The 25541-nt window shown below is 39.7% G+C and overlaps 1 protein-coding gene across 1 annotated transcript; it reads right to left on the reverse strand.

The window, feature by feature from the left end:
* Nucleotides 1-12532: 12532 nt before the first annotated feature.
* On the reverse strand, nucleotides 12533-19434 carry LOC117606190 (uncharacterized). Its single transcript, XM_034328322.2, has 4 exons — nucleotides 19294-19434; nucleotides 18761-19092; nucleotides 15808-15918; nucleotides 12533-14970 (listed from the first exon to the last, which is right to left on the reverse strand). Exons 1-4 carry the CDS (start codon nucleotides 19429-19431, stop codon nucleotides 14730-14732), a joined length of 822 nt encoding a protein of 273 aa, XP_034184213.2. The 5' UTR covers nucleotides 19432-19434; the 3' UTR covers nucleotides 12533-14729.
* Nucleotides 19435-25541: the final 6107 nt, after the last annotated feature.

The following is a 25541-nucleotide window of genomic DNA, read 5'->3' on the forward strand; positions in this document are numbered from 1 at the left end:
TCGGAGACGTACCGATTGGAAATGGAAGAAACTAGCCATCCTCGAGGTTGCGAATACCGTCTTTCGGAGAATCTCTCCTTTCTTTTCGTTTCCATCGTCGTCTCCCTGCTTTCGCTCCCTTTTTTTCTGCTGTTTGAGAAACGGGAAGGGTACGAACGTATATATACATATATGCGATTGGCTGTTACACGCATGCACACGCTTGACACACTCGTACACTGCATACACAGACGCGAACGAAGATAAGAAGAATTGTTAAAACGAGTGGAGATATACGAAGAAACTTACGACGACGATGATACATTGATAAACGAGTGAAAGAAAAGAAAAGGTGGACATTGGAACATTTTGTTATATCCGTACGTAGAATGGTGAAAGGTGTGTTGGAAGGAAGTTAAGAAAAAAAAAATGAAAAAAAAAAAAAACGTATCGAATCTACAGTTAAATGTTTACGATAAAATTACGGGTAATTAAGAAGATTCTAGATTTTTTCTAACTAACCGATTCGTACGGCGGACTCGTGCCAATCCTCTAGATTTACGACCTAAAACGAGATATACAAATGAGACAAGAAGCTGTTATCCTGTATTAAGTCGGCTTGGAATATAAATATTTGATTATATACGTATTTATTGTGAGATCGTGTCTGTCTGATCGCGTGTGTCCGTATAATTAAAAAACGAAAAAAAAAGGTGGATCGTGTGATGATTGTACGCATGAATGTGAAGCGAGTGTGAATACCACGTAGCGGCGAGATACGCAGATAATGAATTTGTTAAACGTAAGTTATTAACCATTGCGCGTGAGACGATGAATGGTAATTTTGAGTCGAACGAGGGGGCGAAGAGAGAAGGAGGCAATGAATGAGTGACAACGCAAAGAGCAACGAGCAAACGTACACAGATGCAGGAAAAAAATATTCGAGCGATATATTCACGGAGTAAATAAATTTCATTTTATAATTATCCGTTTTATTTTTCATTAGACGGGATAATTAATCCTATTTTTATTATTTCATTTCAAATTTATGACAGACATTTATTATAGTTACGCAGTGGAAATGGTACACTCGAGATCAAATCAGACTTACCCGGGAAAAACGGTCCCCTAATTTCTCACCCTTCCCCGTCGGCGTCTCGAGGAAGACTGACGGCGTGGGGGAAGGGGTCCCGTATACATAGGCTTGTGGCGGACCATCATAATTAATATTTATTTATTATTCATACTTCTCAGTTATACACTACATTTTATAATATTTAATAAATAAAAATTAGGTTATTTCGTTTCTAAATTATTTTTAATATTAATATTATCAAAATTAAAATCCTAAGAATTTTCTAAATTCCTATTTTCCCTGGGGAAATCTGGTTTGATCACGAGTACACACTTTAATATAATTTTTTATTTAAATATCCTATTCTGAATTATCGAAATAATTTCAATTCAAAAATATTTAACAATAATTCTAATAATTATTCTTTTTATCTGTGAATATATTATTACTCGAATAAACGTACTCATGTATCAGTATAAACATTGTCGAACCTCTTTCTGTTACTCGATCGCGTCTCGGTTTAATTCCCGCGAAGCGTCCCGGAAACTCTCGACCCGGAGACGCGCGTTCCGGAAGCGGAAGCGACGGACGTCGAACAGTCTCTTCCTCTCGAGAGTTTTCGCTCGCATTCGTTCGCGATTATAAATAATCTGTATATGTAAATGTATGTACATGTGTATGTACGTATCCGATTGACGGTGTCGAGTGGAATAAGCGATCGAAGGAACGAAATCGAGCGTCGAACTGCTCTCAGCTGGACGTTGTTTGATCGAGAGCCGGCACACGTCTGATCGAACGAAATTTTATCGACTCGTTCGATTATCATACGTTTCTTTCGGGGAAACGAAAATTCAGCCTTTTGTTTTTCACACCTGATCAACTTGCTAATTGGAGAACCACGCTTCGTCGCGGACAGATTTTCCTTCTGGATCATTTGATATTCGCGATCAGCCGATTTTTAGCACGTTCCTCGATTTAATGGGTCGCCAATGGACGCCTTTCGATATGAAAATTATGAATTCAATCGCGGAGAGAAAAAAAAAGAAATGTTCGAGGATATCGTCGAACCGGAACTACGTAATCGTTCGAGTTTTTGCCAACCGAAGGTTGCTGAATTGAATTTGAATAACCCGGTTGCGGGAAACCTAGCGGAATTATCGATTTTCAATTGGAAGTTTTTACGAATCGTTTGAATCTGCGAAAATTTTCTCTCCTAACACTTGTACGAATATCTTGATCCTGTCAAAACTTCAGGAAAAAAATCCGATTCTTAAATTTAAAAATTCACCCCTTAGAAAATTAGGATGAAAATTGGTGAATTGTTTAAGAAATTGCAAATATTTCTATTTTTCGAATGGAATTTTTGCGAAGCCTGGTTCACTGAGAAAAAAAGAAAACACTAAAAATTATCGACAGTGAAAAGTCAGCAAATATTTTCCCAATTTCGTTCTTTTCTGTCGAAAGCTGTAACTTTGGGAGCTAAGAAATATCGAGTATCGTTATTTGTCACGATCGTTCCAATCGGTTGTTGTTGCGTAACGATTGTACCAAAGAGACTCGAAATGAATATTAATATACATATGTACATAAAGAAGGGATGAAGGAGAAGGGTGAAAAGGTGGTGGAATATTGTGTGCTACGCCGAGGGCAAAGCTTGTTCGCTTGCACGCCAACGGGTGTGTGTTCGTTACGATTAACTAATATTGTACGTTCACGAAGATCCTTCGTCGTAATTGATATATTATCATTACTACTATACTTGCCATTATTGTTACCGCGACTGTTACAATTATTTATTATCGCTACTAACGCTATTATTATGATTATCGTTACGATCGCTCGGACGAACGAAAGGGGATGATAGAAATCGAGTGAAAAATCTTCGAAGATGAATTAACGGAGAATGAAAGAAATTTTGTTTTAAATAAACAACAACGAATCACTGAGAATCTTTGTTAACATATGCCGATCTCTCTGTCTATATATGTTTGTCTGTCTATCCGTTTGTCCGCCTGTCTGTCTGTCTGTCCGTTGCCTGTTGCTCGTGCGTCTGTGTCCAAAAAAGAAAAAAAAAAGAAAATGGGTGCTGTTCTCGTTACTGTGTTCGTGCGTTTCTTTCTCCAATTTTTCAGCGACAGCCCCTGCTACGGTTGACCACTTAACACCGTTTCGTTTGAAATCGTTGCAAATAACTTGTGCATCGCTGCGTATCAACGTTTTTTATACAAACATACGCAACGAATTTGATGGGTCATTTCATCGCATTAAAAAATGGGGAGTATCATTGGATGATACGCGGCGATGGTACACGTGGATATTTGCAATTAATGGATACCCATCGTTAAGGTTTCCAGGTGTAATTAGACGAAGAGTAGAAGGATACATTGATACTGATATTCAGTATCATATTTTTCAGTTATCGACTCCTATATAATAATTGACTCTTTTCCTGAAAAAATAAACAATATAATAAATAGCGTTTCTTACATGATGATTTATAACTCTATTCGAAACAAAAAGTATTCGGGCTATGAAAGATAATTAGATTTTGTTATTTAACCCTTGAACAGCGGAGTCTGGGTCGATCGTGACCTAAACAAGGATATTAACCTAATTTTTAAATAAAAGAGTTTCATTTATTAGAAGAATATAAAGAAAATAAAATTAGGGCCTTCTCCATGGTCCGCCGTCCGAGGGTTAAGAAACGCGTTATATTTCTTAATTTTTTAGGAAAAGGATCGATCATTGCAGAGGGATCAATAACTGTATACGATAGCCTATATTTTATTTTACAAAATCAATTAGTTCTTAGATGAAAACGATAGAAAACTACACGCACATAAGGTACGGCAAAGGGTGTACACGTACCACAACGAACGTGTTAAGTGTGAGAAACGATGTGATGACAAAGCCCGAAGACTAGCAATCACTTCGAAGCCGATAATCGCGATCAATAGACAAACAATAGGAGGTTCTTTCAAGCAGGGGCTGCCGATCGAGCAACGTTTCAGTCAGCGAGCGATCAGGTCAATCATTTACCACCCTCGAACGAGCCTCACGAGCCCCCCATAGCCATTAACGCGCACGATACACTGTATACAGTTATCTTTTACGAAACCCTTTGTACATCAGATTCGAGGAGAACATCGTGTCTCGTCGGGGATATCCAATCGACTCGCTGGACGGTTCGTCTGATTAATACCGACAGGATTTAACGAGAATTATTGTTAATCCTTTTAAAAAGCATCGGAATTGTACGCTCGTTGTAATTATTGTCAGAAAGGTGCGCGTCATTAACAAGACAATTATTTATTTTAATTATTTGATAAATTAAATTTGAAATTATTTGATAAAATTATTATTTAGAATATCTTTTTTAATTTGGAATTAAATTTAAACAAGATATTTCTATGGAACTCTTTTTAAGAAAAATATTTCTTCTGACCCTTTAAGAGGGTTAATAACATTTTTAATTTGGAAATTGAAATCGTCGAACCGTCTAGCAATAATTTGGAAGCCCTTTTGAAGGCTCGCGAGGACTCGCCCATTCAATTCTGTGTACATAAAAACTCACTTCCGTCACTTTCTCGAACTTCCTCTCGTCGATCCACGTACACACGCTCGATCTCGTTCCAGTCGCCTCTGTTAACAAGAGGCAAAAAAAAAAAAAATGAAAAAAAAAGTCACTTAAATCCGTCTTACAATTCCTCAAGCGATTCCGCTGCTGGCGAATAGAGTAGTTCGAGGTGAAAGGGTTAAAACGAAGGGTTTGAAAGGTGTAAAGGGGACAGGGAGGTTTGCCTGGGATAGAAACAGAGACATTATGTGTAATATATTAATTACCTAATTAAAAGGGACGGAGGCAAATACTCTGATGAGACACACGCGAGGGTGCATACGTACATACACACATGCATATTATACATACATTACCTACACGAATTACATGAAACACACCTACACTGATACGCGAAACACTCACGTTATGTATGGATAAAAAATGAAAGAGGAAAACAGAAGAAACTAAACTAACCTATTTGTAAGCTAACGTCTACACTCTACACACAACTATCCACGTATGTAAAACGATTGAAATAAACGAGCGGTTAAAATTATTGTTTAAAAAATAATAAACGTATTGAAAAAAAAATGTATATACATTGGTATACGTTTTCGTTCGAGGGCAAGTTTCATTTTTTTTTTAATTTTTCAATTTTAATCCTTGAAAAAAAGTTACAAGGCAAAGGGTTGATTTGAAGACAATCAGAGGGTAAAAGGTGATAAGATTTAATTGCAATTTCTATGCATTAATTATTATTATTAATCGATGGAAGAGCAATTTCCAGCAGCTCGTCGAGTCGTTCATTTTTCAAAATCATCCCTTAACCTTCCCGCGGGCACAAAAGCCCTCGACGTTAAAACCATTAGGCGATATGACACGCTACATCCCCCTTCTTTTTATTTTTTATTTAATAAGAATCCATTATTGACGGCTTTTACTACTAATATCCGTGGAAAAATGGATGCAGCAGGAACGACGGAAACATTTTACGGCACGCTAATGTCCCTTCCACCCTCTTCTTTCTCCTTTTTCATCCCCCTTTCGCTCCCCTTCTATATATTCCAGCGTAACCATGGAACGTGTTGTTTCCACAGCAAACAGCTGAGAAGAGCGAATTTCGCGATCAACCAACAGGAGGGTGAACAGAAGAAATAAAAAGAAATTAGACGGCTGAAGAAATCGAATGGGGGTAGGTATCGAGAAGTTGAATGGGTCAGCGAAATGTTGTGGACTTTTGTCGTCTTTGGCGAAAGATCTTTGTTTGCTTTAGTTCCGCAACTTGGAACATCCTCGATTGAGGGAGGAATTGAACCGTTGTGGAAGGAACTCCTTTAGATGTGTTTTGGTGGTTGAAACTGGACCGATGTTTCATCCTCTAAATCAGATCACCGGTTTTTATTGCTTTTGGGGTGTGATCTATATTAAGTTCAATTAATATTTTAGATTCTAATATTTTTCCACCCTTTATAAAGATTTGAAATGTTACCACTAAATGGCACAAGAATAATTAAAAAATTGAATTAATGATTTCTAAAATATGGGAAATGGTAATTTGGTGCCTTATTAATTAATATTTTAGATCCTAATATTTTCCTACCCCTTATAGAGATTTGAAATGTTACCACTAAATGGCGCAAGAATAATTAAAAAATTGAATTAATGATTTCTAAAATATGGGAAATGGTAATTTGGTGCCTTATTAATTAATGTTTTAGATCCTAATATTTTCCTACCCCTTATAGAGATTTGAAATGTTACCACTAAATGGCGCAAGAATAATTAAAAAATTGAATTAATAATTTCTAAAATATGGAAAATGGTAATTTTCTGACGTACGCAATAAAACCTCTCCAAAATTCTTTTTCGAGGAGTCGAAATCATTTAACTTTCTTTTCGCCCCTCATTCGTTGCCCCGGCTAAGATGTATCGAGTTATATTTGTAGTCAACGCGAATGGAAACCGGAAATTACGAGGTACGTTGAAGAATACGTCCCGACGGAAGAATTAGGACAAAGTTTCCAGGCAGTGGCGGGCAGAAAACCACGGCAACGAGAGTATATAAAGAACAATTAAGGTGCTTCTTTTTTTCCTTCTAAGTGAAACACAACTCGGGGTCTCTCTTGCTCTTTGTCGTTCCTCGCATCTGCGCTACTACCCGTCGCCTTTCTCTGTCTCGCTTGGACAATAAATTTAAGTTAATTAAAGCCGATTCCTCGTGGAGGTTGCCTCATTACGTAGGCAGAAGGTCTATGCGCCGGATGAAATCGCAACACAAAAACAATTTCATTTTAATTAAACGATGTTGGACGAAAGAGAAAGAAGGTGTATATAGGGGGATGGTTGTAGTTTTTTAGAATAAACGAAACGGAAGGGGACGTTTATTTTCTGATGTTTCAGGGTTCCTTTGTTCTTTGTGCTAAGACTCGATCATTTCTGAGTTTAATGAAACGAAATTGGACATTTAAGATGGAATTGAATCTTCCACTTGGTAGTTTTCGTGTTCACCATCCGTATCGACATTAATATTCTCTGATGGGCTTCTTACAAACCGGAAACGCTTGATTCATACACATTTTTCACCGACGATTTTCCACCGATATTCACCCCTTCGAGAGAGCACATTTAATAAATCAGATGCACCCTTTTGCTATAAAATACACACTGATAAGGAGCCCCTATGGCATTTAGATTAATTTCTTACATTTTCTTTCTTAAACCGAGCTTTTGATATTTTGATTTTCATTACAAATTCTATGGAAAAAGTTTCGAATTATGGAGAAAGACTATTTTAATTTCACGCGGACCATGGAGAAAGGCCTAATTTTATTTTATTAAGTAAACTCTTTCGTTTAAAAATGATACATTTAGCAGATTCTCTGTACCAAGTGATCACCGAATACCTAATTATTTGCAGAGAAATATTTACAAGTAGCCATTACGGCAGTCTCGTTCGTAAATATTTCCTAGGGGTTTGCGGGTTGCCTTAGACCGGCGAATACACTCGTTGGCCCGGGAATCGGTAAAAAGAGCAAATGGAAGTTTGCGGAAACAGTTTACGATGATATTCATTTGGCGCATAGTTACCGGCAACTTCCTGCGGCCAGAATCTTCCCCGTTTGCGAACAATTTGTGTTCGACTGGCAAAACTTGGCAAGATTCTTCTACCTTCTCCCTGGGGAATGCTCGATATTTAAATCTGATAAGGGTAAATACTAACTTCTTCCAGTGTCTAAACGATAAACCAACGTTATTGACTTTTCCCGTTTCTCAAAATTATTCTTCGAAGCTATCTTTACAAAATGGAACGATTCGATTTGCCAGTGAAATTTATAGGTTGACTCGTTAAGCAACTTCGAAGTATTAAAACAACCGATACGATTTCATTGAATAATCATCGTCGACGAAGATTCAATGTCTCGTCCAAAGGGTGTACAAATTATCAATCCAGTTTTTATTTACCAACCAATGTATTTCAATATGTCCCGGGAAATACGTTTCCATGAATGAATAAATTTTATGGAAATCCTCGGACCAGGAAACGCATAAATATGCAAATAACACGTTCATCATTGACTTGCTTTCATCGAGTGAAATCGCTATTCAACGAGCGGGGGCGGATCGATTGATCAAACAACGTTTCATTCATCGGTCAATTTCTATCCAATCTTTCCTCTTTACCGCCTATCAACGAGTTCTTCATCGAAATAGAAATCTGAGGAAAATTGAAACTTCCGCAAACAATTATCGTAACGAGGTTAAGTACGAGGAACAGAGGGGAGTGGAGGAGAGCGGAGTCTCAGTTTGCTAAAATAACTCGATTCCGTTTCCGCAAGCAACGACAAAAGGACAAAAGTTGACTTCTCCTCTTGAAGAGGAGAAGATGGCCTCTCTTGGACGTCGGAGAGAACTTCAACAACGTTATCTCCGCTGCTTAGCGTGTTTCACCGGGTTTTTATCGTCGCGAAGTCGTCTAAGCAGTTTATCCCTCGCTTTCGGCCTGGCTGGATAGTTCGTGAAGTTTCATCGAAAATCAGTGGACGGCAGGCCACCGAAAACGAGCAAACGTAATTAAAAGTTTCGCGATAAACCAGTTACCCGCGACGACTGTTTGTTAACGCTTCGCGAATCATCGCGTTTTTATCGTTCGCCAAGAGTGTTCAAACGTCAGACTTTAGATTGCGAGCGATCTTGATGACACTGTCTTTTTTTAGATCGTTTTGAAAATTTATTATTTATGTCGAAGAATTTGAAACAGGTCAAAATTGTAATTAGATAAAAAGCCTGTTTAATGGATTATGAATCAGCTTTAATTATTTGGAATAATTAGAGGATCTAATTATGAAACGATGGACGTCAATTTGGAATCGTTTGTAAATGATAGAGGGGAAGAATATTACGGGAGACCACTAGAAACGGTAGCCAGGGTGAAACTGTTTTGACGGACGTTTTCCCCCTTTTCTGCTCGTTCTCAAGTGCTTTCCCAACATACTTGTGTTGAAGATCCTTTGTCGTTCGCTTAAAGGACCCTGGCTAGCTGGATTTCCAGACTTCTTCCCCTACTTTCAACCCCGAACCGCACGTTTCCCAAAGCCCCGAAGCCAGCAGCAATGCTTAATATCGTTCCACGTGGCATTCCTCGGGACTATCTTGCAAGCCCCAGAAATATTGGATTCCACGACCAATTTGAATTTCCCCTGCCGAATCGTTGGATATCGTTCCGCGAACCCCTCTGTTTTTTTCCCTTTCATCCCTTATATTCCGAGTATGATGCTCGCGGTTGGTCCCCGACTTTCTCCATTTTCGAAGAAATTATTACTTCAAATCTCCCATTTCTCGCGATATTATAGTTTTAATCATGGAAAAGTCTTACAAAGCCGGATGGGGTTCCTGACGTTCGTAACGAGTCGATAAAAAAAGTAACAAGTTATACTTTCGGAAGTTTGTTAAATGTCCCGGTGAGAAGTCGAGAAATAAAGCGATCGCAGGGGGAATCGAGACACTTGGTTAACAATGAAAGTTCCTCGAATTGATCGATACACTTTTCTGTGTGGTTTAAGTATCACTAGTTCTTGTCCCCAGGGAGTTCTTTATTGTTCTTCGAACGTGGAGAGTAAATTGGGAAGAATCTTATCCTGGGATTGCAATCTTCCAATTAGGAGAAAGTCAAATATAGACATTTCATTTCTACTTTACAAACTCTCGAACAAATTTTTCAATCTTGAAGTTAGTGAGAATCCCTCGTTCAGTGGGAAAGGGATAGGAATCCTGAAAACCCGGGAACCCGGGAACCCGAAGAATCCTATGAAGAGGGAGACATTGCAATTTTCATTGGAGAAGCCTAAAACAAGGGCCAGGAACCCTGGAACCCTAGGAAGCCTATTGGGAAGGGAGACATTGCAATTTTCCCTGGGGAACCCTACAACAATTTTCCCACTATTTTCTCTGGGAAAGCGCAGAGTCGAAACGTTTGGCAAACAATAACGTTCGAAGACAATTCGGAACTTCTTACGAACGTGATACGCGTCCGCACGAAATTAAGTTAATCGAGAGAAGAAGCAATTTGTCGGGCAAGTACTGCGGCAACGGTGCCGGCCGAATCAATAGCCACGGCTCGTCGCAACGAGCGTTTCGCAGGCCGGTCCAAGGCGAGTTAAAAGCGGATTCGAGCTTTGCCGTGGCTCGAAGTGTGAATGAATAATCAAACGGGGCCGGATGATAACGCGGCCAACCCTTTTGTCCTCGTCGAGACGGATTATTAAACCCTTAAGCGGCTACAACGGATACAGGCCGTGTGTTTGGGGACCGCTGTTTTCTATGGTGTGCTGCTTTTGTTTGCGGAAAAACAATGAGAAAAACCGACGCGGATAGGGTAAATTGTTTGATTAGACGTCCTTTTCCCGTGTTCGTTCGTTGGAGAATTTATTGTCTCACGTTAAATCGTTGCTATGATACTTTTGGGAATTTTAAATAATTCTCATGTCAAAAATTAAAATTTTAAACAATTAAATGAATTTACCAATTTAAATTTACCTCTGATTATAATTGTAATTTTTAATTTTGAAATTAACATAATTTCTGCGTTTAAAAAATAAACTGCAATTGCAGTTGCATAGATGCACAAAAGTTGCACCAAAGTTTCCTCCTTCTCAAGTGTGTTCAACTCTAAATAGAAATTGGGAGAAAATCCTGGTGTAACCGACTTAAGAAATAGTTTTAAACCGGAAGCAAGTCGATTATCATTTTAATCGTACTGCAACATTAACGCTTTGCAAGATAGAAATGAAATTCCTGTGGATGCCGTCATTGTCTCAGTCCTTCTTTTTCTGCTGACCGCTCCTTAATTATCACTTTTAATACGTGTAACGCTCTTTACCACGCTTTTAATTCCTGGCACGTTAGCAACCCCCACCCCCCGGGGCAATTCCTTTCCTTTTAATTTGGACCTTAAGCGGCAGAAAATAGTCAAGTATGGGCATAGCAGTTTAATCCTTTATGAAGCAGAAAGTGGCAAGAAATGTAGATACGTGTTTCGTGTTTTAATCGTGACATTTTATCCTCGAAAAATTCGTGTAATTTTCGGCAAATGCAACATTTTTCACCCTTTATGACATTTGTGGAAATTTAATTTATCTCGGAATTTATTAATATTTTAAAATACTTTTCTATGAACAGAATATAAAAATGTCGACTATACAAGCTTGCTTAAAAATTAAATTTCGTCCGCGATTCAACTTAATCCCGGACGAATATGCTTGTATTATATCAAATATTTGAATATCAAGTTCACCACGGTAGGATGTCTGATTGAAAGAAAATTCAATTCTCTCGGTTTTCACCAGGCAAACACGCTGGAACTGCAAAGATTCCTATCGAAAATTTAATATTTCATTCTTGACCAATTATACAAGCGGTCTCTTTTAAAGCGCACCGTTTCGATAGTAAATATTGTTGAAACGTAACCGGCCTGTTTGCGTTCAGCCGCTTAACACAGCTCGTACGGTTTAAACGTTCAAACGATCGCATCCGCTCTGAGTATGATAGTCACGTTGTCCATTGTTCGTAATGCGAATAATCGAATATTAGCGAACGAGATCCGCGCCGTATGCACCCGGTGCATCGCGTTCTTGCTGCAGATGCACCCAATGTGAGATACTAGATTAAATTGGAATCTCTCCATGGTCCGTCGTCCTAAAGTTAAGATTTCATATTTTTCATATTTTAATATACTATTCGTGAGAAAATTTATGGTGAAATTCTAAAATTTCTTATCTAATTTCGATAACATTAACCACTGGTTTAGAGTATAAAACCTTGATTGAATAATTACAATTTTTAACACCCTTTGACCACGAACGGTGCAAACGAAGCTGAGTTACAAATGAGCTGTGTAAATTGAATTTTCGCCAAAAGAAAAATATAAATATAAAACATGAGTAGAGAGTGTACTCGAGAGATGAGGGATTCGATTGGTGTGTGTAAAGACAGTAAGGGTCATCCGTGACGAGAAGTCTTGATGTCGATTCGACCACAATGTGATTCAACCTCGATACTGTAGCCACTTTTATGTGGCTGAACTTTTCATCTGGAAGTTTCATCGACGAAGCCAGTTATGTCCGTAACTTTTTTTAACGGTGCTGGTTTGAACCAGGCATTCGATGAAAATCCGTCGGAAAGTTTCACCATCAGTGGTCAGGAAATGCGAACGGAAATATTCTTTATATTAAAACAGCCAGTCGAGCGATCTTTCTAATTTCAACCGTAGATAATGCGTTTCCTTATCGCAATCTTCTTTTATTAATAAAACGAAAAGATTGCCCTGAATTGAGATTGTTAAGTTACAAATTGCAATTGGTAGTCATTGAACTGTATAAAAATAAAATAAACTAAGAACTGTTTAAAATTCTGATGAACCACTAATAACTTCCTTCAAAAGAAAACACATAAAGAAGCTTGTTCGACGAAGGGAAAGGAGCTTAAAAGGGGAACGTATCAACAAGCGAATTAAATGTACCGAAGCTAGGCAGCTGATACGTTTCAATTATAGAAGCATTGTGTCTGAATGCTTTTCAGCTAGCTGTGAGTAATCTGGTAATTTGGAAAATACGCTTTTCAAAGGAGCGTCTTATGCATTAAAACCGACGTCTCGGGATACAACGGGACCCGTCGTTGAAAACCGTGACGAGAGGGAGGAGAGAGAAAAGAAAAAAATGAGCGACGAGTAGCTCTTGCTTTTTTCTTTTTCACCGAAGGGAATTGTGGTTAACCGTACGGAATCGGTAGTGTCGTGGAAAAAGAGGGTTGTTATAAGCGGTCTACACCACGCCCTGCTTGGCCCGCGAACTGGGGCGGTGTCACTGTCATCGAATCGATATCTCCTCACTCTTACTGAATTTTATTCGTCCAATTGATGATAACCGGCTAACGAGATTATTTTATCGATATTCCACCTGATATTTATTTTAATCCTCCTAGTTCCATGATTAAGAGTCGATTTGCAAAGATTTACCGAATTTCGGTCTCTCTCCATGGTCCGCCGTTCGATAGCGAACATTAACAACGAGAGTTGTCATATTTTTCTTATATTAACATCTTCAAAACTCTATCATATGATCTTGAGGACTCGAAATATTATTTACAAATGGTATTCGTGGACAGAAAACTGCTCTAACAATAAATATATCTGATTCTACTTACGCGTAGATTCACCAACGTCGACCGTGTCCTACTCGCGCGGCTATTTACAAGCGCGCTATTACGTAAAGTACACACAACTCGGAGTGTATACAGAGTCATTCTATTTCGCTTATTACATATGGACTCTGGTGTAACTTGTCAGACTGCGGAGGAGTCTCGTTCCGCCTCGTTTCCCGTCTATAGACATCGGATGCTTACTTTGCGAACTTCGAACGCAATATGTCTGACCAAATTCAAGGCTATTCTACTGACTTTAGATACTCGCGAGTTCTATTCTAATATCGCAAATTTTCTTTACCTTATTTTATAACTAATTTCACTAAATGGTACGTAGGATTTTTGCACACCAACACCGGGTCGAATGGTGATGCATAATACAGCAGAAGGTCGGCGATCATGCAAATGGAGAAACCACGCGACGCGAGTAAAGCCGACTTATTCACACGAACGTCTGCAGCCGAGTGTTCGAAACAGTTTTCCCGATTTCGGATAATGTTCGCTCCGACGCGCGACCTAATCCTATTACGTCGAATATACTGGCGTCTGGTGCAACAATATTACAAAGAATCGTTATTATCGCCGAGCCGGTGAACTGGCGGATGCCACGGCGGATCCCCTTATCCGCCCTTCACCTCCCGACACACGCTTATTTCATGTTCAACCCCTCCCATCCGCTTCGATGGGTAAGCACATCCAATTACCGAAAATGTAGCACTGCACGCTGCTATCTTATGGATTATCGTCGTTTTTATGAGTGCCTCGAGTAACTCGCATCAGCTCCCCACGTTTTTTAAAGCGTACCACCTTTCTTCTACCCCTTTTCACTTCTTCTCTTTTCCCCTGAATTGAATGTCACTTGAAAATGATCATTATTAAAACGTAACTGATATTAGCATAATTAGATATTATGATGCTATGACCCAGTTCTACAGTGTTTCTGTTCATCTTTGTTTTTGATGCCTTGAGGGATGACTCCCCATTCACTCCACCTTTCTCCTCTCTATTATAGTCTTTGGATGTCCTGTTCAGAATGACTTCTCAAATTGATAGACCTAGAGGTGAAACACTCCAGTCCCCCCATTGTACTGTATTACCTTTCTCCTCTCATACCTCTTTCTTCCTTCATTTTTATTGCAATTATAGTCTCTGTCCTACTCGATGCATCATCCTGAATGATTCTCCAACTATCCCAGCTTTAATTATTCATCATCATTGTCATCATAGTCTTTGGATGTCCATTGGTTCTCTTCATCAGACTCCTCCTAAATCTTGCTGCTCTTCAAGAAACTGTGCTTTCTGTAATTTCTGTAACTAAAACTACCGATAGCAGGAAGTCTTTCATCGATAAATCGAACCGACTGTCGGACAGGATTCCTCCGAAATACGTGTCCCTAGTTCTTCCATCCGGATGTCGACGTCTTATTTCATGTTGTACCTGATCCTTTCGTTGGAAAACCGAGTTGCATCTGCGTAGTCGGCCGGAAGCGAAGGTGGTGGTGACCTAGACGCGTCGTATTTCCCGAGTGCCATGTCTATCAGGGAGAAACTGCAGCTGGAGAAGGTGCTGGCACAGTCGTGACCTTCGTGGCCCGCCTTGTGCGCCCTGCTGTACGCGTGATGCTCCTCGGGCTCGCCGGAGAACAGCTTCTTCAGAGGAAACCTGAAACAATCGAGGAATCAGAAACTTTTGGTTCCTTTTAGACGTCGGGGAAGAGGAGCAGTTGGTCGCGTCGAAGGGGTTGAAAAAAGGAATTGATCGATTCTTGCCAATTACAGCCGCACCTGGGACACGGAAGATTCTATCGGCAAAGGACGATAGAGAATGCATTCGGCAATTTTATTTTTGAAAAAATCATTGGAGACAGTAGTGTACCTAGAGGTATCAGAAGAACCGCTGCACCCCTTATTAACACTAGAACTACCGACGTGAAAATAATGTAGAAAATTAAATGAATAAAGATCTCTCAATAAAATTTATAATTTGAAATAAGTCATTTTCACTGGTTTGGTAATTCCAGTGTTAAGAAATTAAAGTTTGTTTTTAAAAATGAAGAAAATTAGGCTCGATATAAAATATGAAAGACAATTTTTATGTCACCGAAGAAAAGAAGGCATATTGTCTCTCGAAAGAAGTTGATTGAAAACTGAAATACGTGTGAAATATTGCTGCACACCGTAGGCAACTTCATCATCACGAAAACCCATAAAGTTTACGATGTAACGAGAGTTAAAAAGCTCTTAGAATCCATCAAACTCGATAGAATTTCGCGGAGGAACAGCGAGGAGACGAAGTAATGGCGTAGCTTACGCGGTGTACGCGAAGGTCGTCCTCTTAACTTTATTTGCTTAATAAAATTCTCTTTCGCGATCGGGCCTATCCCCTTCGACGAAATAAGATTATTCCGAAATCCCATCGATTCCCGGGGCAAAGCTTGTCCTCGAAAGGACCCCCTTCGTCGCGGTTCCAACTTTTATCCACTCCTAGTGTGAATCTTACAAAAACGATATCCTCATCATCTCCTCGATGAGAGTGTTCCCCTTCGGCATCAACCGCTGGGAGGCCTCGCAGAGTGCTCGAAGTATGCAAGTTCTGCCGTCGAAATTCATCCTGAAATAAAATACATATCAGCGGGATACAATAAATTCGAATCAAGGGTGAAATTATTGCTGCTCGATCCCATGGAAAAGATACTGAAACGTATACGGGGTTGGAATAGAATTTAATCACGTGCCTAGAGATCGTTTCATGTAATATGAAAGGAGAGAAAGAAAGAAAAAATATTTAGTATCGTGTATTAATGTATCCTTTCGACGCTGAACAAGCATCTCGTTGCACGTAAAGAACGATGAAAGAGGGTGGTAGTAATGTTTTCTCATCTGACCGACCCTCTTTCGTGGAAGATTAAAGTCTCCTTTGAAGCAGCGTTTGAAAAATTCGTTTCCCACCCCAATAATTTCACCCTTGATTTGAGTGGCTCTGGACAAGCCTCGAGATCGATCTCGAAAATTGTTATCGTTTAGCAAAAATAATTGACGTGAAAAATAAAATATAAAAACAATTTTTTTTACTCAGGTAAAATTCTGAAGTAGATACTATAGGCATTGGAAAAAAGTATTTGACATATATTTTCCTTTTATCAGACATCATCCACTCTGACGGGGTGTAAATGGCCTTTGGAGTTGGGGTTGGATGCCATATTTCATCGAATATCTTTCTAACTTAAAAAAGTTAAGACTCGGAAAGTTTTCGATTGCCAAATTCACTGTGATATTTATTTGTTTAAAAAGTTAAGCACGTCAACCCTTGTTAGTCTTCTAAATATTAATTCTATCCCTGAAATATCATTCCACGGTAGCTTAGAGCTTTATTGAAAAACATAATATTTACTTGGAGAGAGAATAACAGGGAGGGGAACGCACGAGGCCATGAAATAAGGACGCATCTTATGATCACCAATCGGGGTAAATGCCGGCCATTAATTCAGAGAAATAACTGAGGAAAGGGGAGGAAATAGATTGGATCCAAAGAAGCTGGATAATATTAATGCTACAATCGCAAATTCGCGTAAACAATCTTCTTACTACTATTTGATTCTTCGACTTCTTCTATCTCGAGTATTATCATATAATTAATTTACTAATTCCAATTTAAAATTATAACGTTAAACCCACTTTCCTACCCTTATAGAAGGTTAATTTTTTTTTAAATTATCAACCTGTCATTATTCTTCTCTAAGTAATCACTAAGGGTTAACTCGGCCCAGCAAAATATTTTCAGTTATTACAATTTCAACCCATAAATAAACGCACGACAGGGAGAATCATGCAGCCACAAATAATAACAGGATTTTCCAACAGGCAAAAATTGATTCCAGAATGGTAGGATGAGAATCGTGTAGAGGAGGCTTGCAAGGAAACAGTTGGTGGTGTTGGAGCTGCTTAAGGGTGGCATGAATCAGAGGGTGGCGCCTGAACCAGCATGGAACGTTGGCTGAATGGTGGGGTAGTAGTCGGTAGCTGGGTTGGGGTTGTTTCTGAACGAGCCCGGCAGACCATTTATCTGTTTCTGGGGCCAACAGCCATGAGGGAAATAGTTTACCCTCTCTCTCTCTTTTGTGTGCTTTGTCCATAACCAGATTTATATCCCACCGCCGAAGGGCTTGATTATTTTCCCCGGTTGCTCGCCGATCATCAGAAATAATATCGTACGCATGCAAATAGGGAAACATTAGTTCTACTGCATTAGTTTCTCACGTTGAATGTCCACCGTTATTGTCTCTAATGTTTTCTTATCTTTCTGTAATGCAAATTTACCTCTGAAAAGCTATCGAAAACAGATCCAGTCGCTGTATATTTTCATTCTTCTTTTATACAGCAATTTAGATAAAGGTAAGATTGTCTTGGAAATAAAGAAAATCACGAAGAAATTCTCAGTGTTATCTTATCCTTTCCCTTTCTAATACAGCGGGAACAAGATGGTCGTAATTGGTATTCTACATCGTCTATTCTTGATCTTGACGCGCTCAGGCGGTCCATCGGGTTTCTATGAAACGCGACCGAAATACATCAGCGTAGATGACATGGAAAAAACTGAGACGGTTCGACGGGTCTCCATAAACGCGAACGACGATCGTTCGATCACGTCCAGACTACTAAAGCTCCCGTTACATTTTATTATCCGGCGTGCCACTCGGCCTGACGCGCTTTGCGAAAATTTATTCGCCCGTACGATTTTCAGACGGCGAAGAATCGACGCTTTCTTCCCAGGTAACGTGACATTCTCCTTACGTCAAAATCAATGTCTCGTGATCTTCTTACAAACAACGTTCTTTAAAAGTTTATTCAAATTTAATCTGACCCAATTCTTTAGATTCTTATATTTTTAATTACGGTAATTATGTGGTAATTAGAAATGCAGGCAGAGATTCTGCAAATAGAAAGAACACGAATTGTATGATCATATTGAAGATCGTTTTACTTGTTGTCGACAGATAGTTTTATTTTGCTCAGTCAGATGTTCAATCGTTTACTCGACTAAAAATCGATGTCGGACTAGTTCTGTTCTACTTGTCTGACCAGCGTCGAATCTATTCTACTGCACTGTCAACAGGCAACCTTTGTCTGTTTTTTCCATTTCAATTCTACATGGTTCTGGGTCGTGTTCTTCCTTCTTTTTTTAGAGAAAAATTACAAACTCACTTCTAATGTTAAATTGATATTTAATAACAACCCTTAATCCTGCTACTTTTTGAAAATTTATAATTACAAATTTTTCTTTGAATAAATAGCTATTAAATGACGCAATGAAGGATTAATAAAATCGTTTCGGATTAATCATTGAATATGAAATAAGAAATTACAGTAAAATTGGGACTTTCTCCATGGTCCGCCATTTAAGAGTTGAAAGAACGACTAACACTACAAACTATTATTAACAATTAATAACTTACGCGTTCATGATGACTTCCAGCTTGCTATACAGATCCCTCCGGTGTCTTCTCTGCAGATAATAGTAATCCTGCTTGTAGTACTTCCTTTTCCCGGGTTTCACGTAATATTTCTCGTTGCTGTTCCATTGCGGATACTTTACGACGTTTTTGTTTAGCGGACCGTTCGCGTAGCCGTATTTGTTGGCCGGTTTAATTTTGTCTTGTCTGAGCTGTAAAAACGGCTCGAGGGCTGGCTTACTTTCGTTCGGTAAATCGTACGCGATACCCCAGTTAACACCCTCGGAGAAGATGTCATCGGACGATAGGGTGTTAAACGTCACGCAAAGGGCGATCTAAAAATTACAACAAACTATGCCAGTAGATATACTCCATCCAACGAGACGAGACAATAAACGCGTATAAATTCACGTGCTCGAAGCAGGCTCGGCTCACAGAATACAAACCTCGACCGAAACGTTCGAATAACTAGAATATACTGACTCGTCTCGTTTGACAGATTATAGTTGAATAAAAATAAAAGAAGCTTCGCTTACCGAGAAGGTGGAACCTTCGGGAAAAACCACGTATCGTTTCCTTCTTGATAAACGAGTGTTTTGGTCAGAACTGACCCCATAATCGCTCGCCAAAATACACAGTATTAAAAGGAGAATGTAACCTCCGGTTAGATTCATATCGGTACTCTGAAGGGAAGAAAAAAATTCATTATCAAAAAATAGTCTATCAAAGAAAGGTCTCTGATTACTGAAACTCTGACATTTTATAATGCTATCCCTTCACATTCGACTCGTTTACTCGCGGAGGTACCGAGAACAAAGGGATAATTTTCACAGGGTGTATCCTCGTTCTCTATCCTCATCTTCCATTCCAATTACGAGGAAGCGAACCACGAGATCGTAATAAAGCAATCTCTTTTTTTCCGCGCATCAGTCGTTGAACGAAAATTAAATAACTCGCTCCGTTTTCAAGCGAAGTGCATTTCATTCTTCGTAGAATCCGAGACAACCGGCGTGCACAAAGACGGAGGGAGATAGAGGGTGGTAACCCGGCTTTTCTTCGAAGGACATCTCATTAATCCGAGCTTGAAACGACGAACGAGCAATTTTCCCCGGTAGCGAACAGGACACGACGTTTCTTTATTTTTCGAAAACGAGCAGGAAGAATTATTTTATTTGTACGGGGTGTACGGGGCGGTCGGTCAACGGAGAAGTTCCCGTCGCGGCGAGTTGTAAAGGAATTACCTAACTTTCTGCCGCGCGAGAATCTCGGTATAATCCGTTGAGAAATTGTTCGACGACTCGGTCGAAATAAAAGAGGCGTCGAGTAGGTTGATAATGCCGGCTGCGAGCGAGCGCGACCACCGAGAACGTGGTAAGCTCTGACACGCGGTCGCTGAATTCCCGACGAGTGGAGGAGTTAAATCGAGATTGGTGAGACAGGATCTCGAAATAATCTTGAACGATGAGGGAAGATTAACTCGTTCGGATCGAATCGGCGAACCGATGCCCGCCACTCGATTACCTAGCCATAGCTGCAACCAGCTTCCTGTTTAATTCCAATGGCGGACCATGGAGAGAGGCCTAATTTCAATTTAACGTATGAAACTTTTTCATTGAAAAATTGTATATCGTAATAAAAATAATTTATGATAATTTCTACTATCTTTTGCATAGTTTTTCTTTGCACTTTTTCCCGCTTTCCTTTCCGATTATCCAGCGTCCTTACCCCGGCTCCTCTCGAAGGAATTTCTCCTTTGTCGCCGAGGAAAAGGATATTGTCGAATACCTTGAGGGTGTTCGTGCCACCGATTTTCGTACCGTCAGACGAACGTCAATTTTCCGGCGTCACTTGCCGCGATTATTTCACGTGGAAAAATTGTTTGCCATGCGTGGAAGCTCGTGCGCAAAGTGTCGAGACGAGTGCATGAGAGGACGCCTTGAGAAAATCGTTCGCTTTCTATGATTTTCACCCCCCTTTACCTATCTACCTTTCAGCGATACCTAACAACTTCGTTGAAACGGGAAAAATGATTTATTTTTGTTCAAAATTTATTTAATTCAAAATTGAAATGAAATCGAGTCAACTTTAACTCTAAATGGATTTATATCACGAATTATTGAAAAAATGATAGACGGTTAACGGGTTAAACAAGGGAATCCAATCAGCCGTTTGCCACGATTTAAATTCGGACGAGGCTGATGAACGTGTCGCAATCGAAATGAAATTCCCGAGTCCTGTGATCGAATCAGAACAGTGCTCCCGTTTGCCAGCCACCTCGGGAATCTATTAGACGAGTCAACAGAAACGATTGAAATTTCTCAACTACTTTTCACCCTCGTTCGTTTCTGTCTGATGTAGCCTCGCGTATCCGGAACACGGCAGACGTGATTCCACGCTCTGGAAAAATGTTTCTCGACTCGAGGCAAGTAAGGGTTGGCAAATATTGACGATTTCGAATGGGCTGTAAATCCTGCACAGCTTGTTCCTCCGACTACCGCCAGATAATATTCCGATCTTCTAACGACGCTACAGAGCATAACCGTCTCTTAGATTTCTATAGGAAAACTTCAGGGTGCGATATTGATTTTAACGAAAGATAATTTATATTCAATTCGTACTGAAAAATTTGTCGACAGTACTCAGGATATAACACAATATAAATCTGCGTATATATACGTTATGTTATGTCTAGGAAAAATGGGCGTATATATACGCTCTATCGATTCTAAAGAAATTGCACGTATAAATACGCCTTATCGCTTTTAAAAAAGCTGCACGTGTATATACGCTCTGTGCCCTCCAGGAAAATTGGACGTATATATACGTCAATGATGCAAATAGATTATGTCAGAATCTCTGAAAAGAAGTTCACATACGAAGAATAAAGGGAACAAAGATAGAGTACCAGATTTTTATAAAGAAAATTCGTAACCAGGTGACTAGAGACATGTGAAAATCTGGTCGAAAGGTGACAGGATGTTGTATCGATCGTACGGAACAGCCGTCAGGTTGAATAAAGCTGGTTCACGATCGGATAAGATTTATCATAATCAACGACGAGCTCGTCCCGATACGGTTGGATGGCGTGTACGCTTAGGAAAGCCTGGACGACAGAAACGTCTCGGCTGTTCACCGTCTTGCGGAGTGAACGTCAACTTCCTGCTTTGATGCCAGCTTATTGGAGACGTGACTCCTGCTGGTTGTACACAGACGGGCACCCTCTCTATATATCGATCCGGCGATCCGTTTCAACGGGAAACCGAAACGATATTTCAAAGGCCGAAACAATTTCGGAAATCGTCCCGGCGATCTGTCAAAAATTGCGGGGAAGAAAAACGGGCCGGTCGAAATGCGGCTGAACGAAGCAATAAACGCGTCACTATGGACGTCGGCGTGAATTTGAAAGAGAAATAATTTTTCGGATCAATCTCTGAAATTAATCTTCGTGTTCTCGAAATTTCTGAAGATTCAGAAATCAATCATGGAAAGGATAACGGAAGCTTTCCCGCCGTCAGGAAGTATAAAGAAAGAGAAAAGGCAAAAGTCGAAAAGCATCGTACTCGATGGATGAAAAAAGAGGAAAGATCGATCCTTCCCCAGTGGAAGTATCTTGTAACTCAGTTCGGTAAACTCTTTAGGAAACAGGAAGTTGTTAGTCGGCCGTGGGGGCAACGAGCGGAGGAAATGATCGATAGGTGACGGCGATACTGAAGAAAACACGGGATCCATGCTTCGAACGGGGCTTTCGCCGATGAACGATGGCAACGACGTGATCTCACTTATCGGGAAAGCATATTACCCGGTGCCGACCAGGACTACTCGGCCTTCTTTCATTCCTCCTTGCTCGTCCTCGATCGTTAAGCCTCGAAGAAATATGATATTGCGACAATTCCGTGGCTCATTCGTCGAATTCAATTTACGAGGCCTACTTGGGAAACGAGTAGATCGATAACGATACCCCTATCGTTGATTACACCGCCTGATTTTATTTATTTTTCCTTTTCTTCTTTGAAATTTTATCTCGAACGCTTAAGAATACCCAAAAATAAGATTAAATTAATTTTAGAGAGCTTAAGAATTTTTATAATTAAAAATTTTTAATTACATATTGGATTAGTAAAAACTGGACTCCTCCACTGGGGAATTAAAATGAAGAGTGTAATTGGCAAAGTGAAATTTTGTAACCTGGTTCGAATCAATTATCTCTAGGCATATTTCTGGTAATTTTACTTTCTCACAAGTTTAGTTACCAACCTAACACCTCCGTTCATTAATTAAAAATTCAAGTGTTAATAAGCCACGGTTGTACGATTCTGTTTTATTAATGAATGCAATAAAATTTCTTGGTGAAATTCCATTACAAATGACGAAGAGAAACCTGATTTTTAATATCACGTACAAACTTAGTGTTCGAAGATTCACCGTTTACGACTGGCCGAGGCGGCCAGTTAATGAAGCCTCGAAGCCGAACACACATCGTAAAATTCCCATTTCTTGTCTGTTTCACGAGGCAACGTGTGCGGTGCGAGGAGTCGAAATAAGAAATGCAAAAATCGGCATAGTTTTCGGCGGATTTTATGGAAATTAGTTTACTCACCGGTACCCACTTGCTTCTCGGTGATGTCTTCGCGACGAATGACACCCGGACCAGTGTCAAACGACCGTTATTATTGCATTTCGAGAGCAGACCGGCCATTGTCAAGTTCATTAACGCTCCCCGTGTTCCTTCGCGCCTTGTTTGACAAACAATTAACAGGCTGACGGTCGAACGACCGTAAGGAGCCACCGTGCTAATTACTGCCACCGCTAGCGCTCGCGTTGACATCTCAGAAACGTGTTACGACTCTTCAGTTTTTGCTTTTAGACAACTCCAAGGACAGCTCCCTCTTTCCTCTATACCGCCATAATGATCGTTTCTAAATTTCCGTGGCACAATTTTTAACACCTGGTGACATTGTTGACTAATTCTGCAAAATTAATAAAATTATATAATTTTCTTAAGACTGCAAGTGGAAAATGTTGAATAAATATAATTATAACAAATTAACCCTTGGATAATGGAGCCTAGGTTAATCATGACCCAAATTTACAAATGAAATAGAAAATTAAATTAAAATTGTGCCTCTCTCCATGGTCCGCCATCCGAGGTTTAAAGTACAGAGAAATGTGTCACAAGACAAAATTTCATTTCTGAATTTCTAGAGCACCTGAAACCTATTTATCTATATTAGAACGTTTAATTTTCAGTTCAGAAGCCCTAGGGTCCTCGTCCAATGTTTATTAAACTTCTTGTTCAATTTAATGAGCATATAACAACTAAGTTACGAGCGCCCTGTATAAGTACCAGTTAACACTTTATGAGCATCAGTTTGCACATCTGACTAATTTATGTCGCATTCACTTTGTGTGTGTGTTACATATTACAAGTAAGCCTGCTGTCTCGTCGTCTATTATCATAAAGAAAGAAAGAAAAAAATACAGTTACCGTACGAATAGGTGTGAAAATTAGATCAGCTCGTTTTGCTCGACTTTACACGAGCCTCCGAACGACGACGTCAAACACAACGGTGTATGTCGTTAAATTTTGATTAGGTATTCAGCTTTCGAGATCGTCGATCTGTCGGGGAGAGGCGAGAAAAGGTAAACGTAGCAGATGGCTTGATTCTTCGAACTGTCGATACCGAAGAGTCTGGAAGTCGCAAGGCACGGAAAATTGGGTCGTGTCCCCGGGAAAAAGGCCGTCGGGACTCGTTACGAAGTTTCCCTGAAAGACAATGGAAGGACTTTAAGGAGGAGCTTGAGAAAAATTAGAAAGATACGTTGGGAGAAATTAGCTGCTTCGTGTTGGACAAATTTCTCGTGAGATCGATAAACTGTTAAGGGATAAACTTCCTGATATTGCTTGTTCAACTTCGTTAGATGAAGTGCAACTATGTTGATGACTGTTTCGCAGATTATTAAACTTTGGGAAGTTCCGATGTAGTTGGGAGTTTTAGGAAATACCAATTTTCTTTTTTCTTTACGGTAATTGCCTTGGCATCGAATTACTCTTAATTAAGCTTCCGCAGGTTTCTGTAACAAAAGTGAATGAAAAATTGAAGGAAATTTAAAAGCAATCGAAGGCCTTTGTTTCCAACCTGGAGGATCCGTGAAAGCGAGTTCCCGGGGCCAATAATCGCAGTCACGCGTGTCAATTGCATCGTCACGCAGAACGTCAGTAGGTAACAGCTCGTCAGAGACAGCTGGAGCGCGACACGTGCGTCGCGACGTGGCGACGTCGCAACCGTTTAACCAGTTCATGTTGCTCGGATATGCAGCACGTTTCGAATATGTATTAACCGTTTATCCACTTGAACCGTCTCTTCGCGTATGATGTTTGCGCCTGCAGGGCTTCGAACTTATTCGATGACGAGATGGAAATTTATGAGGAACGGGATAACCCGACCTAATGGCTCGTTCATCGCGTCTATCAGCTACCGGATATCTTCTCGGAGACGTGTTTTTACATCCTCTAGGAGATGGCTTCCTTGGGTTAGGTTGGGTTGGGTTGGGTTAGTCTATGATTAATTGGAGGTGCGTTTTATCGCTGCTCGACGTTTCTTCCATTTAGTTTCATTTTTCTGATGAAATGGATATCTGTTTACCATGTTCAATGAGGTGTAATTGAAGAGGTGGATTTATAAGTTTTTTTATTTTAATTTAGAAAAATAAGTCAATTAATACCTTCGATATCGAATACTGTAGAATACAATTACTGTGAAAATGTTCAAACTTCTCTATTATT

The sequence above is a fragment of the Osmia lignaria genome, chromosome 1 (genome assembly GCF_051020975.1).
Source record: "Osmia lignaria lignaria isolate PbOS001 chromosome 1, iyOsmLign1, whole genome shotgun sequence".
Classification (NCBI taxonomy): Eukaryota; Metazoa; Arthropoda; class Insecta; order Hymenoptera; family Megachilidae; genus Osmia; species Osmia lignaria.

Coding starts and splice junctions, on each gene's coding strand:
- LOC117606190 (XM_034328322.2), bottom strand. CDS start 19,431: ATGAATCTAACCGGAGGTTACATTCTCCTTTTAATACTGTGTATTTTG. Junction 19,093..19,293: donor CCGAAGGTTCCACCTTCTCG/GTAAGCGAAGCT, acceptor TGTAATTTTTAG/ATCGCCCTTTGCGTGACGTT. Junction 14,971..15,807: donor ATGATGAGGATATCGTTTTT/GTAAGATTCACA, acceptor CGATTGTTTCAG/GTTTCCTCTGAAGAAGCTGT.